This window comes from Asterias amurensis, chromosome 13 (genome assembly GCF_032118995.1).
Source record: "Asterias amurensis chromosome 13, ASM3211899v1".
NCBI lineage: Eukaryota > Metazoa > Echinodermata > Asteroidea > Forcipulatida > Asteriidae > Asterias > Asterias amurensis.
Window position 1 is genome coordinate 6,297,093 of NC_092660.1, and position 26,926 is coordinate 6,324,018.

Below are 26,926 nucleotides of genomic sequence, written 5' to 3' on the forward strand. Positions count from 1 at the left end.
TGTCGCTAACGACGTCTCTATGTTAATTACTATAAGTATCATTAACATTATACCACATGTTTAGATTAAATGATTATTAAATGATTATATTTTATCACCTTTTAACACAAATCCGATTTTCTCTTAAAAGATAATCGGAGATCTTTTATTCAAACCATATGGTATTTTTCCCACAAGCTTAATTGGCTTAGGCAAATTGGACTTATTAAAATTGGTTTGCCATAGCAGTGATGTTGCAGTTGGATATAAAATAAGAGTGAAGTTCACCAGTGCGTATAAAAAGCTCATGCGAGTTCCCCAGAGGTTTGTTTTGGGTCCACTGCAAGAAAAAAATGAGATCCGATGCTTTGCTACTGTTGCTAGCCTGGGTTTCCCTCAGCCAAGCATGGCAGCTACGTAAGATAGAAACACTTGACATGCCATTCGCTGCCATTGCAGAAGTTTTGACTGATCCGACGACTGGACTACTTGATGTTGTGGTAAGTCTATATCGTTCTCAACGAGGCTAACTCCACTATATACCATACCATAACCTCTCCTCAGAGACCTCGACTTCCACCCTAGGCCTAGACTTAAGTCTAGAAACCCAATCTGGTCCAATGTCCCGGACAGTGCAGCAACAGCAGAAGATCTATGGCGCATACGGTGGCGAGACCACACCAACGTCCCCCACAAGTTCCTGGTCGCTGACCCCACCATCCAACTGCCGGGAATGGACCTCCCCCGCGGCCATTGGTGCGTCTTAAACCGGTTTCGTACAGACGCAGGGCCGTGCCGCAGCAGCCTACACAAGTGGGGCTACCTTGCATCTCCGCTTTGTGATTGTGGAGAACCACAGACGATGCGCACATGATAGATGACCCACTCTATCACCTTGATGGTGGCATCAAAGCCCTTCACCTGACTGAGGACCTAGCCGTTAACTGGATTACGGACTTCAAAACGAGATCTACATAGCATACGACATCATCAATCTTTCATGCAATACAGAATAAAACATTACTTCAAAATGTCCACAAATGTTTTTAAGAATATATATTCGAATTGCGGATTGCCCTTCGTGCGTGAACACAGCCGCTCCAGATCGGCGTTGTCTTAAACAGTCACGCTATCCCACCTTTTGAAATAAATTATTTTTCACAGAATAGTTGATTTACATAGGATTCTGCTTCGATTGCAGGTATCGAGTTTCAACTCCGCTGCACTGTCAACCGACAACGTGTACGTCATCCGTGACGTCACAGGACAGATTCAGTCCGGCAAAGGTCTCAAGGCAGAGGTTCTGACGAGCGTGTTGCTATGGCCGAACGAAGTCGGCGCAGTGCCGGGTGAGTTTGCGCAATACGCTTTCGTAGATATCAATTTCTTTTGTAATCGTTACTTTACCTATTACATGAGCATCGAGTTTCATTGGTTAACCATAATATAATGTTTACTAGGGGAAACTTTAAACAGTTGAAAAGAGGTGACTATTTGAATTCGTATTTTCCACTTTTAGAGGAGGTATTTGGTCGAGCGGACATCTGGTGGGGAACTTCGGGGTTCTTAGTGCCGACCAAGACCCGTGGGGCTGTAGCGCTTATGGATGCTGGTATAATGGTCCCAGGTACGTAGACAATAACAGCCATGTTTAATGTGGTCGTTCGGTGTTTGTTTTTGTTTTGTTTTACAGCCAAAGAAAAGGAGATGAAATACTGGTATAACAATGATGTTCTGAACAGAAAGTTTTCAAGAATGGCTTGAGCCATGGTGGATAAATTGGATATTGCTGGGTGGAGTAGACTACTGTAACAAACATTTTAGCGTTGTGTACGAATACGAGTCAATGCATGAGGCAGCGGACCAGTCTGTTGTCAAAAATCCAGCGGGTAAACGACCTTGCCCTGGCCACTTAAAGCCATTGAACACTTTCGGTACAGAAATTACAATTAACTTACAGGGTTTACAGAAGGTAATGGTGAAAGACTTCTCTTGAAATATTATTCCATGAAATGCTGTACTTTTTTAGAAAACATTAAAACGATATCAATTCTCGATATCGAGAATTACGGATTTATTTTAAACACACGTCATGACACGGCGAAACGTGCGGAAACAAGGGTGGGTTTTCCCGTTATTTTCTCCCGATTCCGATGACCGATCGAGCCTAAATTTTCACAGGTTTGTTATTTTATATAAAAGTTGTGATACACGAAGTGTGGGCCCGTTGGACCACTGTTTACCGAAAGTGTCAAATGGCTTTCATTTTAACTATGTAGCTCAAACTTATTTTGCAAGATATCAGGGAAATGGGATTTTAACTTTAAAACAAAAACAAAAAAAACAGAGAGCAGAAGGTATAACTGTTTTCATGGTTGAGCCCTTTCTCATTTGCCGTGATTCTCATTTACAAAAATGTCGACCAGAGATCAAAGAAACTTGTCTTTTGTTCTTGAATCTTGCCTTTAGCTACAACGTATGACATATCCAATAGCGTTCAGGATAGAACTGATTGGTTTTATCATCGAGTACAGTGGAGTGATATGAATAATGATGGTCGAATTGATGCACTGACAGCAAGGTCGTACCTCACTGATGGTAAGTTCCAATTTTTTATTATTTTAAAATCTTATATTAAAATCAGAATCAGAATTGGATCAGAATTTTCAATACTATTTAAACTCCAAATAAGAGTTTTACAAGTAGCTTCTTTGTTTAACTTTGCACAAAACTTGATTTCACGGACGGAAGTCAATTGACAAAAAAGATGGTTTATTGATGTTTTCCGGTAACATTAAACAGACTTTTATTCTTGTATATGAAAACCATAACTTTACCCATTTGTTCACCTTCAAAAGGGATATATGAAATATATATAGGGTTATATAGGGCAACTGGTTGCATTCATTCAAAATACCCCCAACTTATTTTTTCACACGTCTATTGAATTCTAACCCTAAATCATATGCAAAATTGGCATTGCATATTATTTTCTGCATTGTACTTATTTGCATTGTAGCATATTTTTCTTTTTTAAACACTTTCATACATGATTATATAATATAGAAAGTACTAATGTTTTGTTCTACAAACTCAGTATGACAATACTTTAAGAAGTACAAAAGTTCATTTGATTCCACCATATTCCACAAAAGTTTATTGTTGATGATGTTGTTGTCGCTGATGTTGTTGCTGACCATTGTTGTTGTTAGTTTTTGTTGTACTCTCATTCTTTCTCCCGCTGTTTTTGCGGTGTTTGTTGGTGTTGCTCTTCTGCTCATAACTGTTACTGTTTTTGTTGTTGCTGCTGCTGCTACTGTTGCTGTGGTAGTTTTTGTGGTGGTATTGTTGTTGTTTTTCTTCTTCTCACTCCTTTTGTTGTTGTTAAAGATGTTTGTTTTATTGCTATTTGTAGACGGGGAAGCTGTAGCCGAGATGCTTTGGTTTGAGCATCCACGCTTCGGTAACCCACTCAGTCGAGTCTGGACACCGCACGTTCTCTTCTCTGGCACGGACTTCTTCTTCAGGTTTGAGAAGATGGCGATACCGGGAGGCAGGGAGCTTGAGGTCATCATCAGTGCACAATACTTCGCTGAGAAGCTTGTCTTGTCTTGGGTAGAAGGTAAGAAAGAAAAAAATCTTCATCTGATGTAGGAATAATATCCTTGGGACGCAACAAGGTATATTTTACCGAACGATGATACTGCCATTGTGTGACAAATGATTTGTAATAAATCGAGCTAACGATGACAAGAGCAAGCTAACCGAAACATTGAGACCAAACTCATACCGCAGAATTGAAGTTTATAACGAGAAGTCCACTTAATAAGCTAGTAGTAGTCCCCTGCCGATTGTCAACCTTCCGCACAGGTATTAGCTAAAGCAGGCCAGTCTTTTCAGAACTGGGAAGTCTTCCGAATTCTGAAAGTCTACTCCACGGTAGTAAAATATAAAGCAAGACAAGTACTGAAAAGAACAGCAGACAAATAACCGCAAACAAAATTTACTCTTTATTGATACCCCACGATGCAATGCCTCAAATTCCATAAAATGATCTAACTTGTTAAAAAGTTCTATTGCTTTGTTTTTTCTAGACCCTTCGTCCAGCTGGTCCGACCCTTCCAAGATTAAACACCGAGTCATTGAAGAAATCGTTGATGAGCGTTATTTTGATATCGAGGTGATTAGAGATCCATAATCGTCATCAATTCTTTTCAAGTAGCATTTGTATTACATCTTCCGGTTGTGAAAATATTATGTGGAGAAATTAGTAAAATATTTATTAACATGGAATGTCAAGTAATTCAAACCGACATTTATAGACAAGGAACATAAATTGGACCTCGATTTTGATAATCACTTGTCTTTAATTTATCTTTCTGTCGCCCCTTCAGCTTGTTGACCTGAATGCAGATGGACAATTAGATTTGCTGGTATCTGTAAATAGGTAAGTATGAACCATTTACAATCAAAATTCACAAATGTAGTTTTTATTCATTTTAATTGCCTCAGATTCTATGTCAGTTTGAACCATTTCTTGGTCATGTTGAAAATGTTTCCGAGTCATGCTGACCAAGAAATGGGTCAAGCTCAACGGGACTCTGAATCCAGGTCAAATTTGGCCCGGGAGCTTTGTTTAGAGTGTATGCAGCAGGGATGGACTATTGCTGCTGGTCATCTTTTGCCGGTCAGAAGCTGTTAAACCTTAAACTGTCAAAGACCATAATCCTCACTTGGTATATCCCAACATACTCAATGCTATCTGAGTCTTTGGGAGGGGGTGGGGCAGTAGTGCTGAAGCGGGGGGAGGTGATGGCACCTGCACCTAGTAAGGGATTCGAACATGTACAATAACCCCTCATCATAATGTGCTTATTTATTTCTCGCAGTGACAAAAATGGCAAGCTTGTAGCATATGAAATCCCACAAGATTTCCGCACGGGTGCATGGAAACGTCACGTGATCGCAGAGGGCTTCATACCGAGCAATATCATCATAACGGAAGGGAACGGCTCGCCAGGGATTCCCCGCGCTTTCTATCCAGAACCACGTGGTGATAGGTAAGTTAGGATTTCACCTTTGACCTCACATGGACTCAGTATATGAGAAAAGGGTTGGAACTTGAGAAATGGGATGGCACGGTGCCAGTGAGCTCCAGGCTTCATTAAAACTCGCATGTGCTTATGTTATTGAAGCAAAACCTACACGTTACACAAAAAAATACATGGACTTGCCCTTAGCTCAATTTAGTGAATTTCAAAAAGTTTATCTACCAGGTGGAAGGGCATGATTCTCCTTATATCTTAGATCCAAGCCCATGATTCTCCTTATATCTTAGATACAAGCCCATGATTCTCCTTATATCTTAGATACAAGCCCATGATTCTCCTAATATCTTAGATACAAGCCCATGATTCTCCTTATATCTTAGATACAAGCCCATGATTCTCCTTACTGGAGACGACGACAGTAACGTCTACCTGTTTGAGAGCACCTCAGACAATGATCCCTCTGTGTGGACCTACACCATGACGTCTATATTCTACGCTCAAGGAACCATAGGAGGACCAGTCATCAAAGACATTGATGGGGATGGGTATGCAGAGGTCTTCATTCCTGCTTACTCTGAGGGAACGCTCAATGTTTATACCTTCAAACCGTAGCCTCGGAATACTAGTTTTTTATCCAAACCTGCTAAATATGCTTCTTCAATTCAAGTCCAGATTCAGTGATGCATGCGGTCGAGGATAGGTGGAAATTGAACCCTAACCTATTAACCCCAACCTCTGCTACCACAGTTTTTGAACCCGGTTTTAGTTTGAAATGCAATCAACGAAAGGTGGCGATTAAACCCAAACCTTAACCCTGATTCCAAGCCCAATGTTAACCCTGCTATTCTAATTCTAGTCCAGTTTTACTGTTACAGGCATTCAAGGAAAGAATGAACCAAAGCGTATTAGGGTGTAATATTTTCTACCTAATTGTCACAGGACAAAAAATGGGGGTTTGAATATAATATAAGTAATTATAAAGTATGAGACAAATACCTATGATATATTATCATGCATCATTAAATAATAAAACCCCAAGTGACACACTAATGAACTGACTTTGATGCCATAATTTATTCCCTAGTTTTGAAACATGATCGTCTCTATAATGTCAACCTCTTCCTCAATGATACAAATGGCCAATGGGACAATTCAGATAATAAATTTAGTTGGGAAAGAGTTTAAGCATTTAAAATATATCTACAATGTAATATAACTCATCACCGACCAAAGATTAGCAGGATACCAGTTACAAATTGTACATGTCACATGGTATTTTGCTTAGCAACCTTATTTTGTAGCATAATTTCATCTAACTTTTAATAGCTTATTTTTGTGAGTTAGGGCCCCTGGTATGACATTTCTTTTGTTTTAGCCTTAATGACTTTGTCTTTGATGTAGGGGTCCCAAAACAATTTAGGCTTCTGGGCGATCCCAAGACTAATCCACTAACGAAGTTTGGAGTTTATATTTTTAATCTCTCTTAAGTTATCGCTCGGACAATGTTTGCACGCACAATTACTATATGGCCCTTCCACTTGCTTCGCCGGCAGGACATCAACAACAACTTACAACAAAAGTTAGAACTTCATAAACGTGATAGAAAAATTAGAACATTATGGTGAAGAGTAAACTTCAATTCAAAATCATCAAAGATTGGCCGTAACCTTTAAAGACACTGGATACCTTGGTTATTGTCAAAGACCATTCTCACTTGGTGTAACTCAACATAAATGAATAAAATAACAAACCTGTGGAAATTTGGACTTAATTTGACATCGAAATTACGAGATAATAATAAAAATTACGAGATAATAATGAAAGAAAAAAAACACCCTTAAAGCACACATTTGTGTGCTTTCAGATGCCTAAAAAAGCCTCAGGCCTTGAGTCTTATAATATTTTAGTGAAAAATAACCTCTTTCTAAAAAACTATGTTACTTCAGAGGGAGCCGTTTCTTAGAATGTTTTATACCATCAACAGCTCTCAATTGCTCGTTACGAAGTAAGTTTTTATGCTAACAATGATCTGAGTAACTATCAATAGTGTCCAGTGCCTTTAAACGCAGCCTGAAGTTAACTTCACTTTACCCCATTCCTGAGAAAATGGCTGACAGGTCATACAACATCAATGGCTGCAATTGTCTTCATTAATTCACTTTTTGTGAGGTACTCGATTGTTCCTTGGTGGGTTGTGTGTAACTCATAGAGAGGCTGCTCTTCAAGTGCCTGTAAATGCAAATACATAAATAAATACTGGGTAAATAAACTAATTATCAAGCTTATTAATGCTATGAAAATGTACTTCTTCAAGAAAATTACTCCAAGTCTGCTTTTATAACATACTCTATAAGAGGTCCTAGCCTGTCAGCCCAACACTTATGACTATGTTCAACCGTGGCAAACAACTCTCTGAATCCAATATCAATTTTGGTTTTACCCGTACACAGATTTGTGTTAGCTCTGTCTACTCGGTACTTTCGGGTGCGATTCGAGCTAACAACCTCTACAGCATTGTATTACCAACTACACCACCGAAATTGCCAGGTAGCTAGAGGAAGTTGGAACCCTAAAATTTAGCAGCAGGTATCAAAACGTAAAAAAAAAAAATGAAATTCTGAGATAAATACACTTACTCTCTTTGCTAAAATGATGACATACGGGTAACCCAGCTTTTTGGCATCAGTAAGCCTGCGACCTATGGTCATGTGATCTCTATCATCCAATAGCAGCTCATCTTGTAGTCTGGGGAAGGTATGACCAATGTCATTGCACAATTCGTCAGCCAATGGGATTGCCGCTTCTTCTTTGCTTTTTCTCTGTTGAACCACGAAAGTTTAAAAAGCCCATTAGTTGAGCTCAAGCTTAAAGCTTGATTTAGTAAGTGCTTACCACTGCAGTTTGCAGTACACATTCTATAGTGAATTCAAATTAACTGCCACATGACTATAGTCGGATTTTCACTGTTAACATGCGCAGCACATACTCGTTCGCAGCAAACCTTTTTTTTACTGCAGAGGGTTTGGGGTTCATTTGTTTGAGCAGTCACAAAATGGACTTATGACATGGTAATTTGGCTGGTAACCTAATTCTGGAAATTGAGCCATGGAGCAACCAGGACCATCAGGGCTAACTTAGCACCCATGAAAATTAAGCTTGTGACATTACACGGTTACACGCTTAACTGACCAATCATCCGGTTACACGTTTACACAGACAAAAACGGTTACAAAATGCCTTGAAACCTGCAATTGTAAATTTACCTTAGGCGGGATGACGTATACTTGGTAAGGGGCTATCAGGGAAGGCCATTGGATCTCTTGTTCTGTGGATAACACCTCTATGGATGCAGCTAGGATCCGTGTCACCCCTAGACCATAGCAACCCATCTCAGTCAACCTGGATGAAAGACAGAAATACAATCAGGTTTTGAAAATAACTGAGAAGGCCTTGTGATAAGCAATTGTTGTTTGCTCGTTTGTTTGTTTGTTTGTTTGTTTGTTTGTTTGTTTGTTTGTTTGTTTGTTTTGGTTGTATTTTACCCATACACCGATGTATGTGTGTTAAAGAGACATGTTGCCTTGGATGGGGCGGGTTGGTCTATGAAAAGTGTTCAAACTCGTTTGTTATGAAATGCATATGGTTCAGAAAGATGTTTTTAAAGTAAACTGCTCGCAAAAAGTTAGGAAACTTTTTTAAATCAAGTATGCTTGTATCATTTATTTCTCTGTGGTATTATGCTATACATCAATGCAAAGCTGAGGAGTTCTTCTTGATGATACCACATTTGCAATGATAACATGTTGCTGAAATTGGCTACATGAGTGACAATGAGGCAAAGTCACAAATCAAATGTGCCAAAATTACCGTTATCTGTACTAAACAGTCAATAGGTAATGATCAATAATCAAACCGGTCAAGCTTCAGAACCATGAATGGTTTACACAAAGATTTGCAGCAGTGACCAAACCACCGCTATTACCCTAATCTCTTGAAAAACACCTTGCTTGGGTATTTGCAAGACTCGTTACTGAACTTCGTGTCTCAATATTAAGTGGATTAAGATCAGTAAGTTGCCTTGCTCGCTTGAATTACAGTGTCAATTGTTTTTTTTTTCAATGAATTCATTCAATTCATTCAAAATTATATTTATTTCCATACCTCATGAAAAAAGAAGTCATTCATACAGTAACAATTTTTTTTTAATTTTGGCACATTTGATTTGTGTTTCTTTCTCACTCATGTGGCCAAGTCTAGCAACATGTCATCATTGCAAGTTTAGTATTCATTTTAAAGCGGAACATTTCAGCTTTGCATTGATATAATATAACTGAATATAAAGAGAGTGATAAATAATAAAGAACATATTGATCCACACAAATATGTCTCAAAATTGCAGTTTTCCTTTGACGTCATCATGAATTAACACGACATGCTTGGGATAAAATGATGTACTCAAGAAAATGAATGGCCATGTCAGCTCGCAAGAGTAAAACAAAAACCATGTTTTTGCTGATATTTCAAAACCGCTACCACTTTTTGAAATAAAATCTTCCAAGTTTTTGATTTTCAAATCTACTAAACTGTCATGTAAGTTTTCAGTACTATCCACAAAGTCAGACAATTTCCAGCATACGATTACAAAATTAAAACTAAGGGTGGAGGAGCATGAAAAGACATACTTCTTACTTCCTGTTGGGTCCTGATAACTGGCATTAAAGATCTTTGAGTATTTAGTCCCGAGTAGAAATGCGTGTCCGACCTCAATCCCTTTCTGTAATCTCATTGGACAATCACTCTCGCTCAACCCCTCTTGACATGGTGGTCTGCTGCCCTCTGTTGGTGGATACAATAGAAGTCCATGAAGAAGGAATGTGGGAATATGTTAAGTAAATAATCCTTGAGATCAGTTTGTTCTGACACCCAAACCCCCTACCTGTTGTTTCTCCACTAGCACCCAGTCCACACCCAAACCCATAACTGTTGTTTCTCCACTAGCACCCAGTCAACACCCAGCCCCTACCTGTTATTTCTCTAATTTAGCACCCAGTCCACACCCAATCCCCTACCAGTTATTTCTCCAGTAACACCCAGTCAATTCACCCAAATCAATACATGTTGTTTCTCCGCTAGCACCCAGTCCAAACCCAATCCCCTACCTGTTGTTTTTCCATAAGCACCCAGTCAACACCCAAACACCTACCTGTTGTATCTCCACTAGCACCCAGTCCACACCCAATCCCCTACCTGTTGTTTCATTATTAGCACCCAGGCAACACCCAAACACCTACCTGTTGTATCTCCTCTAGCACCCAGTCCACACCCAATCCCCTACCTGTTGTTTCACTATTAGCACCCAGTCACCACCCAAACACCTACCTGTTGTTTCTCCATTAGCACCCAGTCCACACCTGCTACAGTTGAATAACTCATCCTCACCTATCTGTGCAGGGAAATGATACTCGTGGGATAGACTACCTCCAATGCTACCAGTGTCACCAACGACTGCAGAAACAGGAAAAATATGCCAATATTTCCATTTATTTTCCAATGACTTTTTTAACTAAAGCCCTGTTCGCATTGGACTTAATTTGGGTAAACTAACCGAGCCAATGGGTAACTTACCCATTTTAAGTACAATGCGAACAGCCCAGGAAGTTTTCCTCCCAGGTAACTTACCCGACCCGAATGGGTAGTTTAACCGAGCCAAAGGTGCCCGGTTAAATTGACCAGGTCAGTTTAACCGAGCCGAAAAGTCCAATCTCCCATTGGTCCGTGGCCCGAAGAAGCTGACATGTTTTGTCATGGAAACAAATAATATTTTTGTTATTATCAAACTATTCAATGTCACGCAGGGGGCCAGCTCGGTTAGTTTACCCACGGTCTCAGTTAGTTTACCCGAGTCAAATGAATCCAAGTGCGGACGCTGGTAAGTTTCCCCTTTTGGAATGTTAACCACTGGTTAGTCCAATGCGAACACGGCTTAAGAGAGCTTTGCGGTAACACCATGTGAATATCTTTCTTTGAGGAGTGTTGGTTCTGAAAAGAATCGGTGGTTAACGACTCAACGTTTCGATCAGTATGCTCTAATCATCTTCAGAAGAAGTCGTGAGTCATTTAACCACCGGTTCTGTAAAGAACCAACACTTGTACACTAGATAGATGATGCATTATAAATTTATCACTACTATGCACTAATAGTTGGAAATTTGCATTGGGATAAAGAATATTAATTTTGGTTTTACCCATGTACAACGATGTGTGTTAGCACCCAAGTAATGTGACTGTGATTTTGTGCACAGAGCTCAGGAAAGTATTGAGTATACAGTGCTAACACACATCGGTGTACATATATGGGTAAAACCAAAATGGATATAGTTACTACAATTAATAATACTAAAAGGCTCCTTGTGCCTGGTAGCATTCTTGAATAGAGATTCAAAACATTAGGAAGAGGACTGACTGTTTGGCCCTTTTTGAAAACTGTGTTCAAAAAATGTTGAAAATACCTGTTTCAGAAGTAAAGTAAGCAATATATATTTGGTTTGCGGTAACACCATGTGTGTATCTACTTGCCAAGTAGAGTTTGTTCTTAGAGAACTGTCTTGTTTAATTCTACTACCGCGAAGTAGATTGTTTGGGTGTTCGGGAGACTTCTAAGTTCTGAAAAGAACTGTCCTGCTTATTAACTATTACCTGGGCGGATGGTATAGAAATAGGCTGGGACTACTACTTTAGCTTATAGGATGGTAATTAACTGTACTACTGCGGAGTCAGTTCTTGGGTTGGTCTCAACGTTTTGACTAGCTTGCTCTAGTCATCGTCAGGAGACTCAAATACATCGTCAGGAGACTCAAATATATATTGATACCTCACCATGCAATGCCTCAAATCCTATATAAAGTAAGCAAGTAGAAAAGTCAAGTACCTCTCACACAGTCTAGCTTGAGTCTCTGGAAGAGTCTTGTGTAGGCTTCACACACACTTTGATACGTATCAACAGCTGCTTCAGTACTTGAGTCAAATGTGTACATATCTGTTAAAGAAATTACATGGCATTTACAAGACACCTTACAAGGATACATCATTGGTTTTTGGAAGAGTATAAAATCTCATATTCAGGTTTTCAGTCAAGGCACTGGAAACTATTGGAAATTACTCAAAATAGTTTTTTGGCTTTAACACTCCGTACAAGCAATCTGTAAATTTCATTACTGCAAATGACAGGGCTGGAATTTTATGTGTTAGAGGGCAAGGCCGCTTTTATTTTGTAAAGGGCACTTTCACTTGAAAGTTTTTAAATCTGTGGGAAACACTTGAAGAGGTGCCAAAGTCAAGACCAGGGTAACAGAGGCCATGAAATCATGCAAAGAATGTGCACGAAACTTTATAAATATTTTTCTTTTTCAGTTTTTACCTTTCATAATAAACTCCCTTCCTCTCAGTAATCCAAACCTTGGGCGCGGTTCATCTCTGAATTTAGTTGTTATCTGAAAATGAAATTACACGATGAGTTATTGACTATAAAAGTTAAATGCAGAGATTGGCTCGTAGGTGCACCACAACCCACCAGCTATGCGATATGTCAATGTAAATTGTTTGCTTGATACAGTTAGCTGTGTTAGCACCCCCTACTGGTGAAGCGTACCCGAATTGTTAAGCACATAACTCTAATTATACACTAGATCTGAAACATAAAAGTCTGGCATGATATTTTGCCTTCGGAAAAAAAAAACTGGGAAAGTTTGATTGAGTATAAGGGCTTACCTATATTTAGCCTTTGCTCCAGGCCTTGGTTTTAGATTTCTTCCCAAAAGAGACAGGTTTTCACAAGGGTGACACTTCCAAATACCCTTGTGAAAACCTGTCTCTTTTGGGAAGAAATCTAAAACAGAGGCCTGGAGAAAAGGCTAAATGTAGCTTCGTCAAGCCACGATCCACAACTGAAAGGGGAGACCACAAGGGCACCGACTGTGTGGGATTTTTCCTCCCACATCTAAAACTGAAACTTCCTTCCTTGTCTTCTCGCCATTTGGTTCTTTGTTAGTACAGTCATTAGGTTTGCTTTTCTGAAAGTCCTTTGCTTCGCAAACAGAATAAATGAAATGAAATGAAAAGAAACAAACTCCAAACTACTTACTTGATACAGCTTGATCGGAAAGCGTTTATATGACATGGCACCTTCAGCCGCAATGATGTCAGTAACTGCCTCCTCGTGAGTCTGTAAAGGATATCAGTTAAACACATGAAAAAGCTGACTAAAAGATATCAGAAAAATAACATGAGAAATACAACTACTTTGGAAGTGACCTTTCTCTTTTGGGAAGAAATCAAAAACTAAATTAACTGATTTAGTTGGTGCCATTTGATAATTGAAAGACAATAAGTTCAGGGCCCCAATTTTTTGGGAAAACCCACAATATCTCAGGGCTTGTAGTTTAAAATTTTTACCGGACCATAATTATGTGTTCAAGACCAGATTAGGATGGTCACATTTTTGAAAGAAAACATTGAATATTGGTTACATTTGTTGCCATTGTACCTTAGAACAGTCAGTTACAGTTTCTTTGTAAACAAATTTGAGCATAACCAGAGCAGAACTTACTGGGCCTAGACACAGCTGAGTATTGTGTCTGTCTATCAACCGGAATAATTCTGTCCCCATCTGTTCCCATCTACCTGAAAGAAAAAAACAAAATATTGAAATGTTTACTTGCCTAACCTCAAAATAGAGGATTCCCAGCCAATTTCAACAAAAATCCAACGAACACCAGGCTCATCAATTTCATTTGAAAATGAATGCTTCGTTGAATCAGCACTCAACAATAAAAAGATGTAATTCATTTTCACTAGTTTAGCAATCACTGGTCCAATAATATCCTTCAATATCAATAGGCTGCACGACTGGTTCAATTTTGATTGCATTAAGCTGGGTTTCAAATTTACTATTTGTTGGCAATGGTATGCAGAAGTGTTATATTTTCTGTATTCCATTAGCCTTTGTGCGATAACTAATAACGGTATGCTTGAATCTTGGACCTGTCTCAATATGCAGAGTATTATTATTATTTTATTATTTGTGGCTTCTTATATAGCGCACATGTCTGTCACCCACTGACGCTCCTGGCGCTGTTACATACAGTATTTCCTGCCAGATGTGGGACTAAGTTTTGAAATATGAAACCTAATTCTGATAGATTTTGCTGCTGATTGGACCAGGAACACTAGGGCAAGCCCCTTCTCTTTTCGATAAGTGCACTGGGTTCTTTTACATGCGCTACGTAACACATGGGACCAACGGCTTAACGTCTCATCCAAAAGGATGAAGCAATGGTTAAGTGTCTTGCTTAAGGACACAAGTGTCACGGCTGGGGATTCGAACCCACACTCTGCTGATCAGGAAACACCAGAGTTTGAATTCGGTGCTCTTAACCGCTCGGCCACAACACTGAGTACACTGATCTCTGAAATCAGGGATTCAAAATAAGAAAAAAATGGATTTCAGACCCCATTTTGCGCATGCCAGTGCAAGGTAGAAGCTTATTTATGTTAGTAAGTCAACTGACTGCAACCAAAAGAGGACGCCAATGCTTTGAATTTGTTCCGGGCGTTTACAAACATCAACCAGAACTCAGTTTGGAAATTTTGGCAGGAAAACTTATAATCCAAAGTGAAGCGTGCCGTGGGTGTCATGGCCTAGCGGTAAAGAGCACCGAATTCAAACTCTGGTGTTTCTGTTCAGCAGAGTGCGGGTTAGAGTCACAGTTGTGACACCTGTGTCCTTTAAAAGCAAGACACTTATTCACGATGCTTTATCCTTGGAATGGGATGTAATGCTGTTGGTCCCGTGTGTTGTGAAACGCCTGCAAAAAAAACCCAGTGCACTTTTAATCAAAAAGAGAAGGGGCTTGCCCCGGTGTTCCTGGTTTGATTTGCAGCATATTGCACCACAGCACCTTGTAAACCATTACATGGTGCTATGTAGGTCTCATAATTCAAACGTAGTTCCCACATACCTTGCAGGAAATACTGTATGTTACCCAGCCAGAAGCGTCACTGAGTGACGGATATGTGCACTAAACAAACAGCCACTATTAATATTATTAATAATAAGCTTGGGTCTGTACTCCAACTTTACCTGATTTCTTCCAGAGTGAGGATGAGCAAAGTGATGGCATTGTAATTTTCTGACCTCCGACCTCTCTCATCTCTGAATCGATGACCCTGAGGAGTTTTTCTAGAGCTCTTTGAGCAAGAGGAAGAAGATGAAATGTGCCGGCACCTGCCTGTCTAATCAAACCGTTCTCGATCATGAGCTAGGTGGAAAGAAAAAAAAAACAGGGGATTTTGTTGAAATTTAAGGTATAAATGGGAACAATTGACTTGGCATGAATGTTTTTGTTCTTATTTCTCAGGGGAGTCATCATCATCATCATTCGGCAAAGACTAGCGATCGTGGTCGCCTCATCATCAACTTGTAATGGGGGTGCACTCCTGGAGTCGCCGCCAGCACCTGTTCTCTTTCAATCACTGCTCTTCTCAGCTCTCCTACACTTTACTACTTAACTTTTTTACATTGTCTATCCAGCACAGCTTAGAGCGACCTCTGCTCTCAGGGGAGTGAGTGGTTGTAGAAAAAATTACAAGTTCTAAAAATTTGCAGTGGTTTCTTCTAGTTTAGAGGCTGAACAAACTATTGGGGGAAAGATATAGAAGAGTCATAACGAGTCGCACATCACAGGTTTAAAGGCTTCTGTTGCATGTAGGGACATAAAGCACCACGCATTCAGCATGCGAGCTAATAATGTATTACACAGCATTCACAAAATAACGATGTACAAAGATTGATGCCTGTCCAATTCACCTCACGAAGAAGGCCAGTGCCAGACCAAGTCAACCTTTGAAATAGGTCAGAATGATAGACAGAGAGCGGTTCACCGGAACCAAGCTCTGGTGTTTTGTTATCAGCGGAGTGTGAGTTCGATACCCGGTCGTGACACTTATGCTCTTATGCGAGTTAAGAATAAGAATAATTGCTTTGTAAAAAAATGAGAAGGTATATAGTTGCAATAACATAATTGCAATTAGAGAAGGGAGTGCATTAAGCTCTACCAGCCAGGCTCCTAGTGGATGATAACCATGCCTACATCCTTACGAACTGGCATTCCACTGTTTGTGTGATTATTTCTTACTTCCTGTGACATGAAACGCAACAATGATTTGCTGCTCTGGAAGAAGGTTTTGTTTGAACAAAACTTTAAAATAACACAGTCTTGAGGGAAGGACTTACTCGTTGACTTTTACAGCTCAGCTCCTCTTGCCGAGTCCCTTGAGGTAAAACGTGAGACGGTTGATACATCTTAGAAACTTGGTGATACCCTCTGCACGGCCTCCTTGAACTGTGCGATACTTCTGTGTTACTAACAATGCCAACGAGACATGACTGACTGGTACCTCGCCTCCACATTATGCAGCTTAGCTTGCTCCCTCTCATCTTGAATGACTGAAATGCATAATAAAAGTTTAATTATAATGAAGGGTACCAACTTTAGTCTTACAAAGTGATGTTTGAAGCTTTGGATGGTGTTTACCATGGACTATGGAGGAAGGAAATACTTGGTCTACCTTCATCCGAGCATTCTGAGCATCTAAGGAAATATTTGTCTACGGTGATGGCATGTCCGGACGCCCTCTACCTGTCTACCTAGCAAGCTCGCCCTCAAGACAAAGTCGACCCCTGCAAAGTCCCCCCTGCAGACAATGTCACCCCCAGCCACTGTCGACCCAAAGCATGCAAAGTCGTCCCTAGTTGCGACAGCGTAACCCTCCTCCCGATGGCAGTTCGGGAGAAGGGTTTCGATATCGCAATTAAGTCGCCCCCTGACAATGCCCCCTAACTGCCTAGCATGCCTAGCAAAGATGCTACTCCTACCCTCTAGAGAACTATGAGCTTCGTTCGGCTATCGTCTCCCACAACCGGGAGACGATCCCCACCTAGCAAATAGCAAAGTCACCCCAGAGCAGATGTTATTTAGTTGGGGCATGGTTGGGGAAACAACTTTTAAAAAAGGCTTCTTATTTATCATGCTTACAAGTTACTACTGATCAGATTGTGTATGTCTTTTGTCAGGCATGCCCAGCAACAGTGAGTAGGGGGACGACTTTGTAGTTTGTAACAACCAGGGCGAGTCGGTAATACTAATAGTTAGCGGTGCCACTTTTGCATGGGTCGGCTTGGTTGGGGCAAGCTTGTTAATAACTGTTAAGTTTAGGGGGCGAGAATAGCAGCATCCTTTAAGTTTATCACCTCCGTGGCCTAACTTACCTGGTTCCAAACAGCATGCACTCAACAACACTGAGAAGTAGAAGTACACACTTAATACACAGTCAACAGCAACACGTGTGTGAAGATGTACCGTGAATGACAGTTATATGCGGTGATTGTGGTGCGGTGGGCTCAAATTGGTGCTCCACTCAGCCCGTAGTCTTGGCAAGACAGTCAAGTTTGTCAATCATACCGTAGGGGGCGCGCTGTAGCGATTTACAGCTGAGCGCGAATGTGTGGTACACTAGCCACTATCGATCACTGACGTCTTGGGCCAAGACTAGCCCGACCGTACAACCATAGTATATGACGACGACGTGTTGCCGCGAAAAGGGGTCCATAATTTATTTATGACAACAAGCAACATGGCGGACGCGGAAAGTGAAGATCTCGAGTATCATGTCACTTTTCCGACTGCAATTTCGGCAGCAGAAGGCAACGAGAATGGTGGAGGTACGTCAGAATTGGATCGTCGAGAGCCAGTGGTCATTCTCTTGGGCTGGGTTGGCTGCGAGGACCGTCATTTGGGTAAATACAGTGCCATTTACCACTCGCTGGGTTTCACCACAGTTCGCTATACCGCCCCCACCGAAGACATTCTTTACAACCCACTCAAATTGAAAGACATCGCAAGAAAAGTTCTGGAGCTGGTTTTCGATCTGGGCCTGGAGGAAAACGTCGTGTTCTTTCATATATTCAGCAATGGCGGCTGCTTTATCTACAAGCATCTCACTGAATTCCTCCACGACCCTCAACTTGGTGGTGAACTGTCGACTGTGAAAGTCGCCGGGTGTGTCTACGACAGTTGCCCGTGTGCCCCGTCTCTATTGCAGTATATGAAAGTTCGCAATGCAGCTGATAAGACAAGTGGTTTCTTCATGAAGATAATCAAGACAATTGCGCTCCTTTTATTTGCAGTACTCGCCATCTTTCTGCCGTCGAATTGGAAAAGTCAAAAGGAAAGATCAAAGTTCATGTCAGCGATGAAAACTGACCCCTCCCGCTATCCCCAACTGTTTCTCTACTCGAAGACGGATGAGATATGCCCCTGGAGAGATGTTGACGATGTGGTCGAGGCACGCCGCAAGAGGGAGGTCCACGTGCAGCAAGTCTGTTGGGATGAGTCCAATCACTGTACACACCTTCTTGCTCACCGAGATGAATACATTCAGAGATGCCAAGACTTTGCACAAGGCTGTCTCCAAAACTTTCTTGAGGATAACTAAATGTTAAGCCAAGGAACCGAGGATGAGCAGCACTGCAGTTGAGATGCTCGTAATCATCCATCCTCCCGTCGGTCGTGAGGATGGAGGGTTACAATTATCGCAACTATTGAAGTAAAAAATTATGTGTGTTCTAGAAGAATTAAACCTGGTTCTATAATACTCCCTGCGAATGCAACGCGATTGTCGACGTCCCAAATTCGCAAAGATCATTTCGATGTGCTGAGCTTCTGCAAAATGTGAAAACAGCTCTGTGAAGTAAAATTCACTTCACACAAAGCATTCGCAGGAAGTATGGCCCGGCCTTAAATAATTCAAATGAATGTTTTACATTTTGATGTCTACGCACCCACCTTGGTAAACACAGTTCCCCGGAGCATGTTTTGAAAAGTTAAATCATGTTATTGTTTTTAACGATGAGATGATTCTAAATCAAAATGCAGGATAGATAATTGTGAGGGGGGGGGTGTTATAATGTATAGTCGGAAAGCCCTTTTTAATAAGGTTGATACTAGTACTAAACATCCTAAGAAATATTTCTTACAACATACAAGGCACTATCACGGGTGGGGGGGGGGGATAATCTTGAAATTTAAAAGTGATTTGGTTTGTTTTTCTTAAAGATTGTGTGAAAATGGTTGCCTGTAAATTGCCTGGTTTAATATCGACTCTGTTTCAACAACATGTCACTGGACATCAACAACAAATCTATTTGCATAAACAGATGCAACAAAGAGACAGCAAGGACCAAATAGTATTATTCTCACCAGTTTGCCGTTATATAATTTGTCAACTTGAAACTTCAATATATTTTTTCACAAAAATTACTTTATGTTTATCAGAACCATTGTTGACAAGTATTAGCTTCATGTGTTTGGATTGTAAAGCCAGCAGTGCATTTAAAGGGAAGGTACACGTTTGGTAATTACTCAAAACAAATATTAGCTTAAAAACTGACTTGGTAACGAGCATTGGAGAGCTGTTGATAGTATAAAACATTGTGAGAAATGGCTCCCTCTAAAGTAGCATAGATTTTGAAATAGAGGTAATTTCTCACTAAAATAATAAAAGACTTCTAGCTAGAAGTCTTTTATTCCCATCTGAAAGCACACAAATTCGTCCAACAAGGGTGTTTTTTCTTTCATCATTTTCTCCCAACTCCAATGACCAACTGAGCTCAAATTTTTACAGGTTTGTTATTTTATGCATATGTTGAGATACACCAAATGAGAACTCCCTTTAAGTGGCTGTTTAGTAATTTGTAGCAGTGTTTCAGCTGGCTAATGAACTGAGCTAAATGTAGGTGGTTGAAATTCAACCTGATGATTGAAGCAAAACTAAGTGTACAAACTTACCAGAATGCACAACATCCACGTTGTGAGTTCTTCATACATGTAGAGGTTAAAGGAAACACTAGTAAATTACACAAAATTATCATTGTTTTACGTAATTGATTTTTCCTTTTTGTTAAATCTTTAAAGCAGGTGATGAATAGAAAAGACACATCAATGTGTAATATTAACTTTAATAATTTTTCACTAGATTTATATATTAATTCTTTGGCATTAGTTGTTGATGTGAAAGGAAAATTAGTATATAATTAATATGATGTACTAACTAGTGTGAATATATTAAACAAATTGTGCATTTATAACGGTTTATGTTTATCTTTGTACGTTTTTAAAGCCTTTTATAAAAGACTAATAAATATTTTATTTGAAAAATGTTGTGGCACCTTTTGCATTTTTTTCAGCTGATTAATGATTTCCTTGTTTTTCTCTTTGTTACAGTTGTGCCATAAAGCCTTGAAAACACTGTACAAACTAATATTTGTTTTTCAAAAACAAAGTTGTTCATGTATATATCTGATTTTGAAGTTATGCAAATTTACATTTTTGGAATGCAGAGTCGCAGACTTGGTACGATGTATATTTATGAAATAGTAAATTTGTTAGAATTGTGTGTGTTTGGATGTTTCAGCTTTGCCAGTCTAAACCTTTGCCTCATTTATGGCATGTTTTATGTTTTTTGCACAACTTTTGTTAATGCAAGTGTTAGTTGAAAAGCCACATTAGAAGGTACATTATTAATAAAGTGTGGTTTTAACAGAAACAGAATTTGTTCAGATATCCCTTTTACTGTTTGTAATGAGGTGTGAGTAGTCATTTGTATTGCCCAATTATGCTGGGGTCAATTTCACTACAAACTTTGGACCATTTGCAAAATAAACAAGGCGTCGCCCTCTCCAAGATGAAACACCAGGCCTGATATTTGATTCCCTTAAAATAAATACACAACATTGTTCATATGATCCACACAAACAAGTAAAACACACAATTTTTTTTACAAAACCAAACTTTTTATTCTTTACCTGCTTGTCTTCATTAATATAATACATACATGTGAACATTTTTTTGGTCACGTTTCCAAGTTTTGTTGATCTTAACAATCTTACAATTCATAAACCATTCTTTTTGTTATGTCCTGCAAAGCACAAGTTTGCTCAAGTTATCTATTGGACAAGAAATACAGTATACTTACAAACTGGATGGTAAAAAAAATCACTTTTATTCAAAGCTACAAAACTTTGTTTGGTATTTTTCTCTCCCAGAGTATAAAAACAGACTATCTCTTGGTTGGTCTGTAATTTTAGCAAAACAAGACTTCAGTTTGTAAAGTGCACAGAGCTAAGTATAATATTATAAACATTGAAGTGTACACTTCAAAACCGACCAATACTCCCTGCCAATCTATTGTACCTTCTTAGCATTTTTGAATACTTTCAGTGTAAGTAACTTTTAACCCAGTCAATAGCACTCCCCAACTTATCTGACCAATATACTTGTAAGTTGATCCAAGGATAGACACCAAAGGAAAAGATTTTGTACCTAAAATGTACACACATACGTAAGATCGTTCCCTCAAGAGACCAACACGCGGTTTGTTCCAAAAGGGTCCGAATACAAGAAGACATAAGTTAAGCAGTTATAAAATAGTTATAAAGGAATGAAAGATACACTGTAGTATAATACAGCCTGGTTACTGAATATCTTAAGAAAAAACAAAAACGAAAACTCAAAAGTCTTGTGGGAGAAGAGGAAATCAACATAACATCTTCTCCCGACAAAACTTCTGTCAGAGAAATTATTTGCACCAAGACTTTTAACTTTTACACATGAGAATTAAAAAAAATGTGATCGTCTAGCATCATCACTTATCAAGGCCTTCAGGTTTCAAAAACCAATTCATTAAACTGACATCAAATTAAAATAAATTTTGCCATTTGTATTGCCTGCATTTATTTCGCAACATTACAACAACAAAAAATGGCATGAACAGTTTGCAAATTTCTAGTCTCCCATTTTAAATGTTTTTCTTCTCTTCAAAAAGTGCAAATAATTTCTCCAATGTGCCAAGTGGTCACCCTCCACAATGAAAACAAAAACCAAAAACCAAATCTTGGCACATTTATTTCTTCTCTCCCCTGTCTGTTATTAACCAACAGGTTATTATATGCTAAGGACTACACTACAGAGTATAAAGAATAATATATTACAGAGACACAGTTTCATAATCAACAGCCTATATAGAAGTAAGAAAAAACCATGTAGAAATCACATGAAAAGCTGTAAAAAGCTATAACAGCGTACACATCTAGAACAGGAGTAATGATGTTACAAGGCATGCAATTAACAAACTGGTTGCTTAAAGGAACACGTTGACTTGGATCGGACGAGTTGGTCAAAACAAAAGCGTTTGTAACCGTTTTTTATAAAATGCATATGGTTGGACAGATGTTTTAAAAGTAGAATACAATGATCCACACAAGTTTGCCTCCAAATTGCGTGGTTTTCCTTCTACTGTGCGAACTAACATGGTCGGCCATTTATGGGAGTCAAAATTTTGACCCCCATAAATGGCCGACGTATTAGTCGACGAGGTGAAAGGAAAACCACGCAATTTCGAGGCATGTTTGTGTGGATCATTGTATTCTACTTTTACAACATCTTTCTACCCATATGCATTTTATAAAAAACGGTTACAAACGCTTTTCAAAGACCAACTCGACCGATCCAAGGCAATGTGTTCCTTTAACAAGGAGAGGCCAAAGGATAGCTACCAGCGTGATTGCCGCTGTCCTTATCAAACAAAAGGAATTTCACTCATTGCTCAACATGAAGGGGGATAGGATGGTGGTGAATGGGTAGTTTGTACAGAACATCTATAGACCCCCTGCACCAAGCGGAACACACCTCCAAACAATAGACCTTTTCGCAAATACCCATTACGCAAGCGCTAACTATAGCATGAGGTGCAAGCTGGTCTAATTAGCTATCAAACTTGATCGCTAGCTAGACCAGCATGCACCTCATTCCATGCCTATTACACACGTACCAAGTACTTGTGATAAGGTCTACGTGCGTCTACGATTTCTGCCATTTTGGGCATCAACCCGTTAATGCACATTTTGACTCCACAAAATGGCGGAAACAGGATAGGCGTGTGTAGGTGCATTGCGCGTTGTGCAAGGGTTTATAGGAAGAGGTAGTAAGGATAGACTGACCACATGAAGAGGAAGCAGGGGTGGGTGGTTCCAGAAAGAAGGGGAACTCCCCCTGGGTTCCACCACTGCAATACTTCACAGGAATTCTTCTCTATGAAATTATTTTTCTTACAGAGGAAATGATTGAAATTTCTTTTGCAATAGGAGGAGCAATCAAAGGACAAGTCACATTCAGATGGATAGGATAGTAACAGATTAAAGTTAAAGTCTGCTTAGTAACAAGAAAGCTCTTTATCAAAAACTGATTATAGAAAATGAGCAATTTACAATTCAAGCATATAAATCATAGGCAATGGGCTTACGCAACAAATCCCACTAATGTAAATAAATCTCATTTCTGCAATACCAAACATTGTTTTTATTTTTATGGGGAATGTATCACTTCAAATTAATTTAGTATGGTCACAATACAGCAAATTATTTATGGTTGAACAATTAAAAAGCAAAGACACAATGGACAATTTGAACAGTTAATTTAGAATTGTTTAGCTATTTTGACTAGACAGAACACAATAAGCCTATATTGAGTTTCAAACTTGAGACTGCAACGGCTTCTGTCAAGAACTAACAAATTTCTCATGCTGTATTTAAATCCAAAATCTTGGGGTGTTTTTTATTTGTTGAAAAGGGGAAAAGATTAAAAGCATGACTGACTGGTATATTTTAAAGCAACGGGGAGCTCACAAAAGAAGTGACTCAGAAAATTGAAGAGCAGAAAACACAATTACAGAAATAAACACCAAATACAACAGATATTGAAGAAGGTCATAGAACAAAGGTCAGAGGTCAGAGCATGTATATGGTGATATACACCAGCAGAATACAGGGTAATTAAAAACCAAATTTTCCCAAGATCTGCTGGTGCAATCATTCCTAACTAGTAATAGAGCAAAGAGCAGGAAGTATGACACAGAACGAGAGAGAAACGCAGGAGAGAAAAACGCTAGAAATACCTGTACACTAAGTCAGGGATGAAAAACAGTTAAGATATGACAAGTTGTATAGATTTGAGGGAAATGACATGGACATAAGGCTGTTGATATGTAAAGAGAATTAGAAAGGCTGTGTGAAGGAGTGTAGGGAAAAAAACTACAAAGCAGTGTTTAAGGCACACAGTTTTTATTTTTTATATTTTTTTTGTTTTATAATTATTTTATTTTTTCAGCCTTCTTAATGGAATGATCTCCAAAGTTGTGGTCCAAAGTGGAATGTTTTATCAATAATTCACAATCAGGCAAGTTACATATTTTGATTTTGGGATGCCATCAGGATCCATGCCATCACCATGGTTATGACCTTCTTGGCCAGACAGTCAAAATTGCACATAGCGCTGCCATTGTACAACACACTCCAAATCAAAATACATAACTTGATTCTGTGTCTGGTTTTGAAGAATCGATTTCAGAATAAAAAGGTATTGACCAACCACCCTCAGTGCCCTATAAGCAGAGACAATCAAACTCATCCTCAAGGTGTTCTCAATTTGTCTTTCCTTATATACAAGATTTTTCTTCTTCTAAAAAATAAAAAAGGTGCAGGAAATTCTATGCACTGTTCAATTTAATACTGGCAATAATGCATACAACTTAAGGGGTGCGTTATGGCAGTCACAATCAATAACCGTTATGGTCATTGGCAAATGGTTAACCAATGGCCAATTCGACCGAAACAGTTATTGGTTATGGACGCCAAAATGCACACTAGAATGGTTGGTAAATACAGATTTAAAAAAAGCTCAACTTCGAATTTGACATGGAGCCAATTCCAATTTCAGGCAGTTCACGTCATTAATATTATTAAAAAAACAAAAAACAAAAAACAACAACATGCAACTACACGTCCCAACAATATCGTCTGTATCTACAAAATCTGAGTTTTTTATACTCTGAAAAAATCTTACACTGTATTTCAATCTACAAGATATGGATTTAACATTACAACGACTGGTACCAAAATATATATGCAAGCCTCAAAAATCTTGTTTTATCTTCTTCTTCTTCTTCTTAACAAAGCATCCCAAATTGGTTTTTAAAAATCTTTAAAAAACAAACAAAATGTTGAAATCAAAGCAATATTCAAACCGAATAACCCAAACAAAAAAGAAATGAACGACCCTGCAACTATTTCATGAATTTAACAGGATGCTGAAAGATCAAAGTTTGTATATTGAAAAATTAAAATTTATGTATAAGTTGTACAATTTCGAGGGTAATGGCAACAAAAGGAAAAATCCATGTTTCATGTTTACTTTTGAAAAAAGTAATAATAAATTAAGAGAAAAAAAGGAGGAAAAAAACAGTAAAGAACTCAAAAACCATTTTTGGTTAGTGGTTTTAACATTGTCAAAACATGGAACAGTACTGACTGATTTGGGTTGGTTCTTGGGTTAACCAAGTTTTCCCACATGCTTTTTAGCTTGTTGTTTTCTTTTACTTTACAAATTGCACCTCACAAACTTATTTATAAACAAACGAAAGTAGCTAGCAATACCCATCTCAAGCATTGCAGCTTTGATGTTTTGCTTCTTCTTTTTAAGCCTCAGATATCATCTTGGCTCCAAAAATAAAAACTCAATTTAATTGCAAAGTTAAGCAGATAAATTTCTTAACTCGGTGGAAGCGACCCCCCGATCCCTACCAAGTAAATACTCAATTGTAGTTCAAAATCTAGGATTCTGTGGCATTTAAGAATGACCTTTAACCTCATAAATGGTTGGGTTTATATGCACAAGTTTAAAAAATATATTTTGAGAACCTGTATTGGATGGATTGTCTAAGTGCGGTTATACAAACAGGAAAATCAAACACCCCTCCCCTCCCAAATCAAGGTTTTAGTCTTGTGTCTCCGAAAAAGACTCCATCGGCTCTTTGCTCTATTATCAGTATATACAAACGACCGTCCTCTGTCATTTATAATTAACAATATAATAATTATCGTTATAACAAATCTACGAATTATTGCCAAAAATGCACATTCTTAAATAAATTCATCCGCTTGAAACAGCGGACATTCAAATTCCATAAACTTTTTTTTTTAATTTGTGAATAAAACGGGACACTTTGTGGTATGCAGCCCGAGTGTTAGAGAAGTCTATATTAATAGGTCTGCAAACAATATTTGGACCTCGAGATTTGAAATTAAAAGCAGTGAAGTATTTGTTTTTGTTAATTAATATACCTAAGACTACCACCTAATATTAGACAAACACAATCCAAGAAACCTTTTTTAATAATCAGTGATCACTCATAATTATACCATGTAAAATATCATTACTCTTTTTATTAAAAATTGAAAAACCGAAGAAAAGTTATTTGTGATAAAGTTTTTTTAGTTACAACTGCATTCTCAAGATTGATAGAAAAAAAATAACAATAAATTTGTCAAAACATGCACCAAAACCTGTTCACCACAGCAAAATAAAAGACAAAATCCCATGGAAATATTACAATTTCAGAGACTTTGATAACTAATCTAGAAATTTATGAAGAGAAAATAAAAAATACTTCCAGACGATATCAAAAGGAGCAGATAATTCAAACATGTCTTTGCTCAATATATTTTCAAACAACACATCACACCGTGCCTTGACTAAGAACATAAAATGAAAGCCTGTTTTCTTGTTCGTAAAAAACTTGATTGTTCCAGTACTACACTTTAAATTTCTGTTGGACTAAAACACTCCCTCAAAAAAAGACAATCGCTTTGTTTCGGGTTTTTTAAAACACGCTTGTTTTGAGATCAGATGATTGAATGATCTCCTCCTTTCTTTCACGAACACCAACAA

The 26,926-nt window shown here is 38.6% G+C and overlaps 3 protein-coding genes across 5 annotated transcripts; 2 read left to right on the top strand and 1 right to left on the bottom strand.

The window, feature by feature from the left end:
- Window positions 1-3: 3 nt before the first annotated feature.
- On the top strand, window positions 4-6,080 carry LOC139945809 (uncharacterized). Its single transcript, XM_071943250.1, has 9 exons — window positions 4-479; window positions 1,181-1,328; window positions 1,499-1,606; window positions 2,449-2,577; window positions 3,395-3,601; window positions 4,074-4,159; window positions 4,374-4,426; window positions 4,869-5,039; window positions 5,411-6,080. The coding sequence occupies exons 1-9, from the start codon at window positions 333-335 to the stop codon at window positions 5,640-5,642; spliced, it is 1,281 nt and encodes a 426-aa protein (XP_071799351.1). The 5' UTR covers window positions 4-332; the 3' UTR covers window positions 5,643-6,080.
- LOC139945807 (probable proline--tRNA ligase, mitochondrial) lies at window positions 3,461-17,481 on the bottom strand. 3 transcript variants are annotated; one of them, XM_071943247.1, is made up of 13 exons: window positions 17,356-17,481; window positions 16,321-16,533; window positions 15,169-15,346; window positions 13,636-13,709; window positions 13,171-13,251; window positions 12,448-12,520; window positions 11,959-12,066; window positions 10,410-10,535; window positions 9,713-9,866; window positions 8,294-8,429; window positions 7,667-7,849; window positions 7,122-7,259; window positions 3,461-3,589 (listed from the first exon to the last, which is right to left on the bottom strand). In XM_071943247.1, the coding sequence occupies exons 2-12, from the start codon at window positions 16,522-16,524 to the stop codon at window positions 7,149-7,151; spliced, it is 1,428 nt and encodes a 475-aa protein (XP_071799348.1). In that variant the 5' UTR covers window positions 16,525-16,533; window positions 17,356-17,481; the 3' UTR covers window positions 3,461-3,589; window positions 7,122-7,148. The 3 variants fall into 3 exon arrangements, with proteins under 3 accessions (XP_071799348.1, XP_071799347.1, XP_071799349.1); XM_071943246.1 differs by lacking the exon at window positions 3,461-3,589 and having other exon boundaries at window positions 6,705-7,259; XM_071943248.1 differs by lacking the exons at window positions 3,461-3,589; window positions 17,356-17,481 and adding an exon at window positions 17,130-17,206 and having other exon boundaries at window positions 6,705-7,259.
- A 180-nt stretch (window positions 17,482-17,661) lies between these two features.
- Window positions 17,662-20,689, top strand: LOC139946476 (transmembrane protein 53-like). The gene has a single exon (XM_071944143.1). It carries the CDS (start codon window positions 17,706-17,708, stop codon window positions 18,579-18,581), a length of 876 nt encoding a protein of 291 aa, XP_071800244.1. The 5' UTR covers window positions 17,662-17,705; the 3' UTR covers window positions 18,582-20,689.
- The last annotated feature ends 6,237 nt before the right edge of the window (window positions 20,690-26,926 follow it).

Bases quoted from the DNA above. Each gene is read 5' to 3' on its own strand.
- LOC139946476 (XM_071944143.1), top strand. From the start codon at position 17,706: ATGACAACAAGCAACATGGCGGACGCGGAAAGTGAAGATCTCGAGTAT.
- LOC139945809 (XM_071943250.1), top strand. From the start codon at position 333: ATGAGATCCGATGCTTTGCTACTGTTGCTAGCCTGGGTTTCCCTCAGC. The intron at 2,578-3,394 runs GTAAGTTCCAAT...TGCTATTTGTAG, and splicing joins AAGGTCGTACCTCACTGATG to ACGGGGAAGCTGTAGCCGAG. The intron at 5,040-5,410 runs GTAAGTTAGGAT...CTTATATCTTAG, and splicing joins CCAGAACCACGTGGTGATAG to ATACAAGCCCATGATTCTCC.
- LOC139945807 (XM_071943247.1), bottom strand. From the start codon at position 16,524: ATGAGAGGGAGCAAGCTAAGCTGCATAATGTGGAGGCGAGGTACCAGT. The intron at 15,347-16,320 runs GTAAGTCCTTCC...CTTTCCACCTAG, and splicing joins TGAGCTGTAAAAGTCAACGA to CTCATGATCGAGAACGGTTT. The intron at 9,867-10,409 runs GTAGGTGTTTGG...ATCCACCAACAG, and splicing joins TGCTAATGGAGAAACAACAG to AGGGCAGCAGACCACCATGT.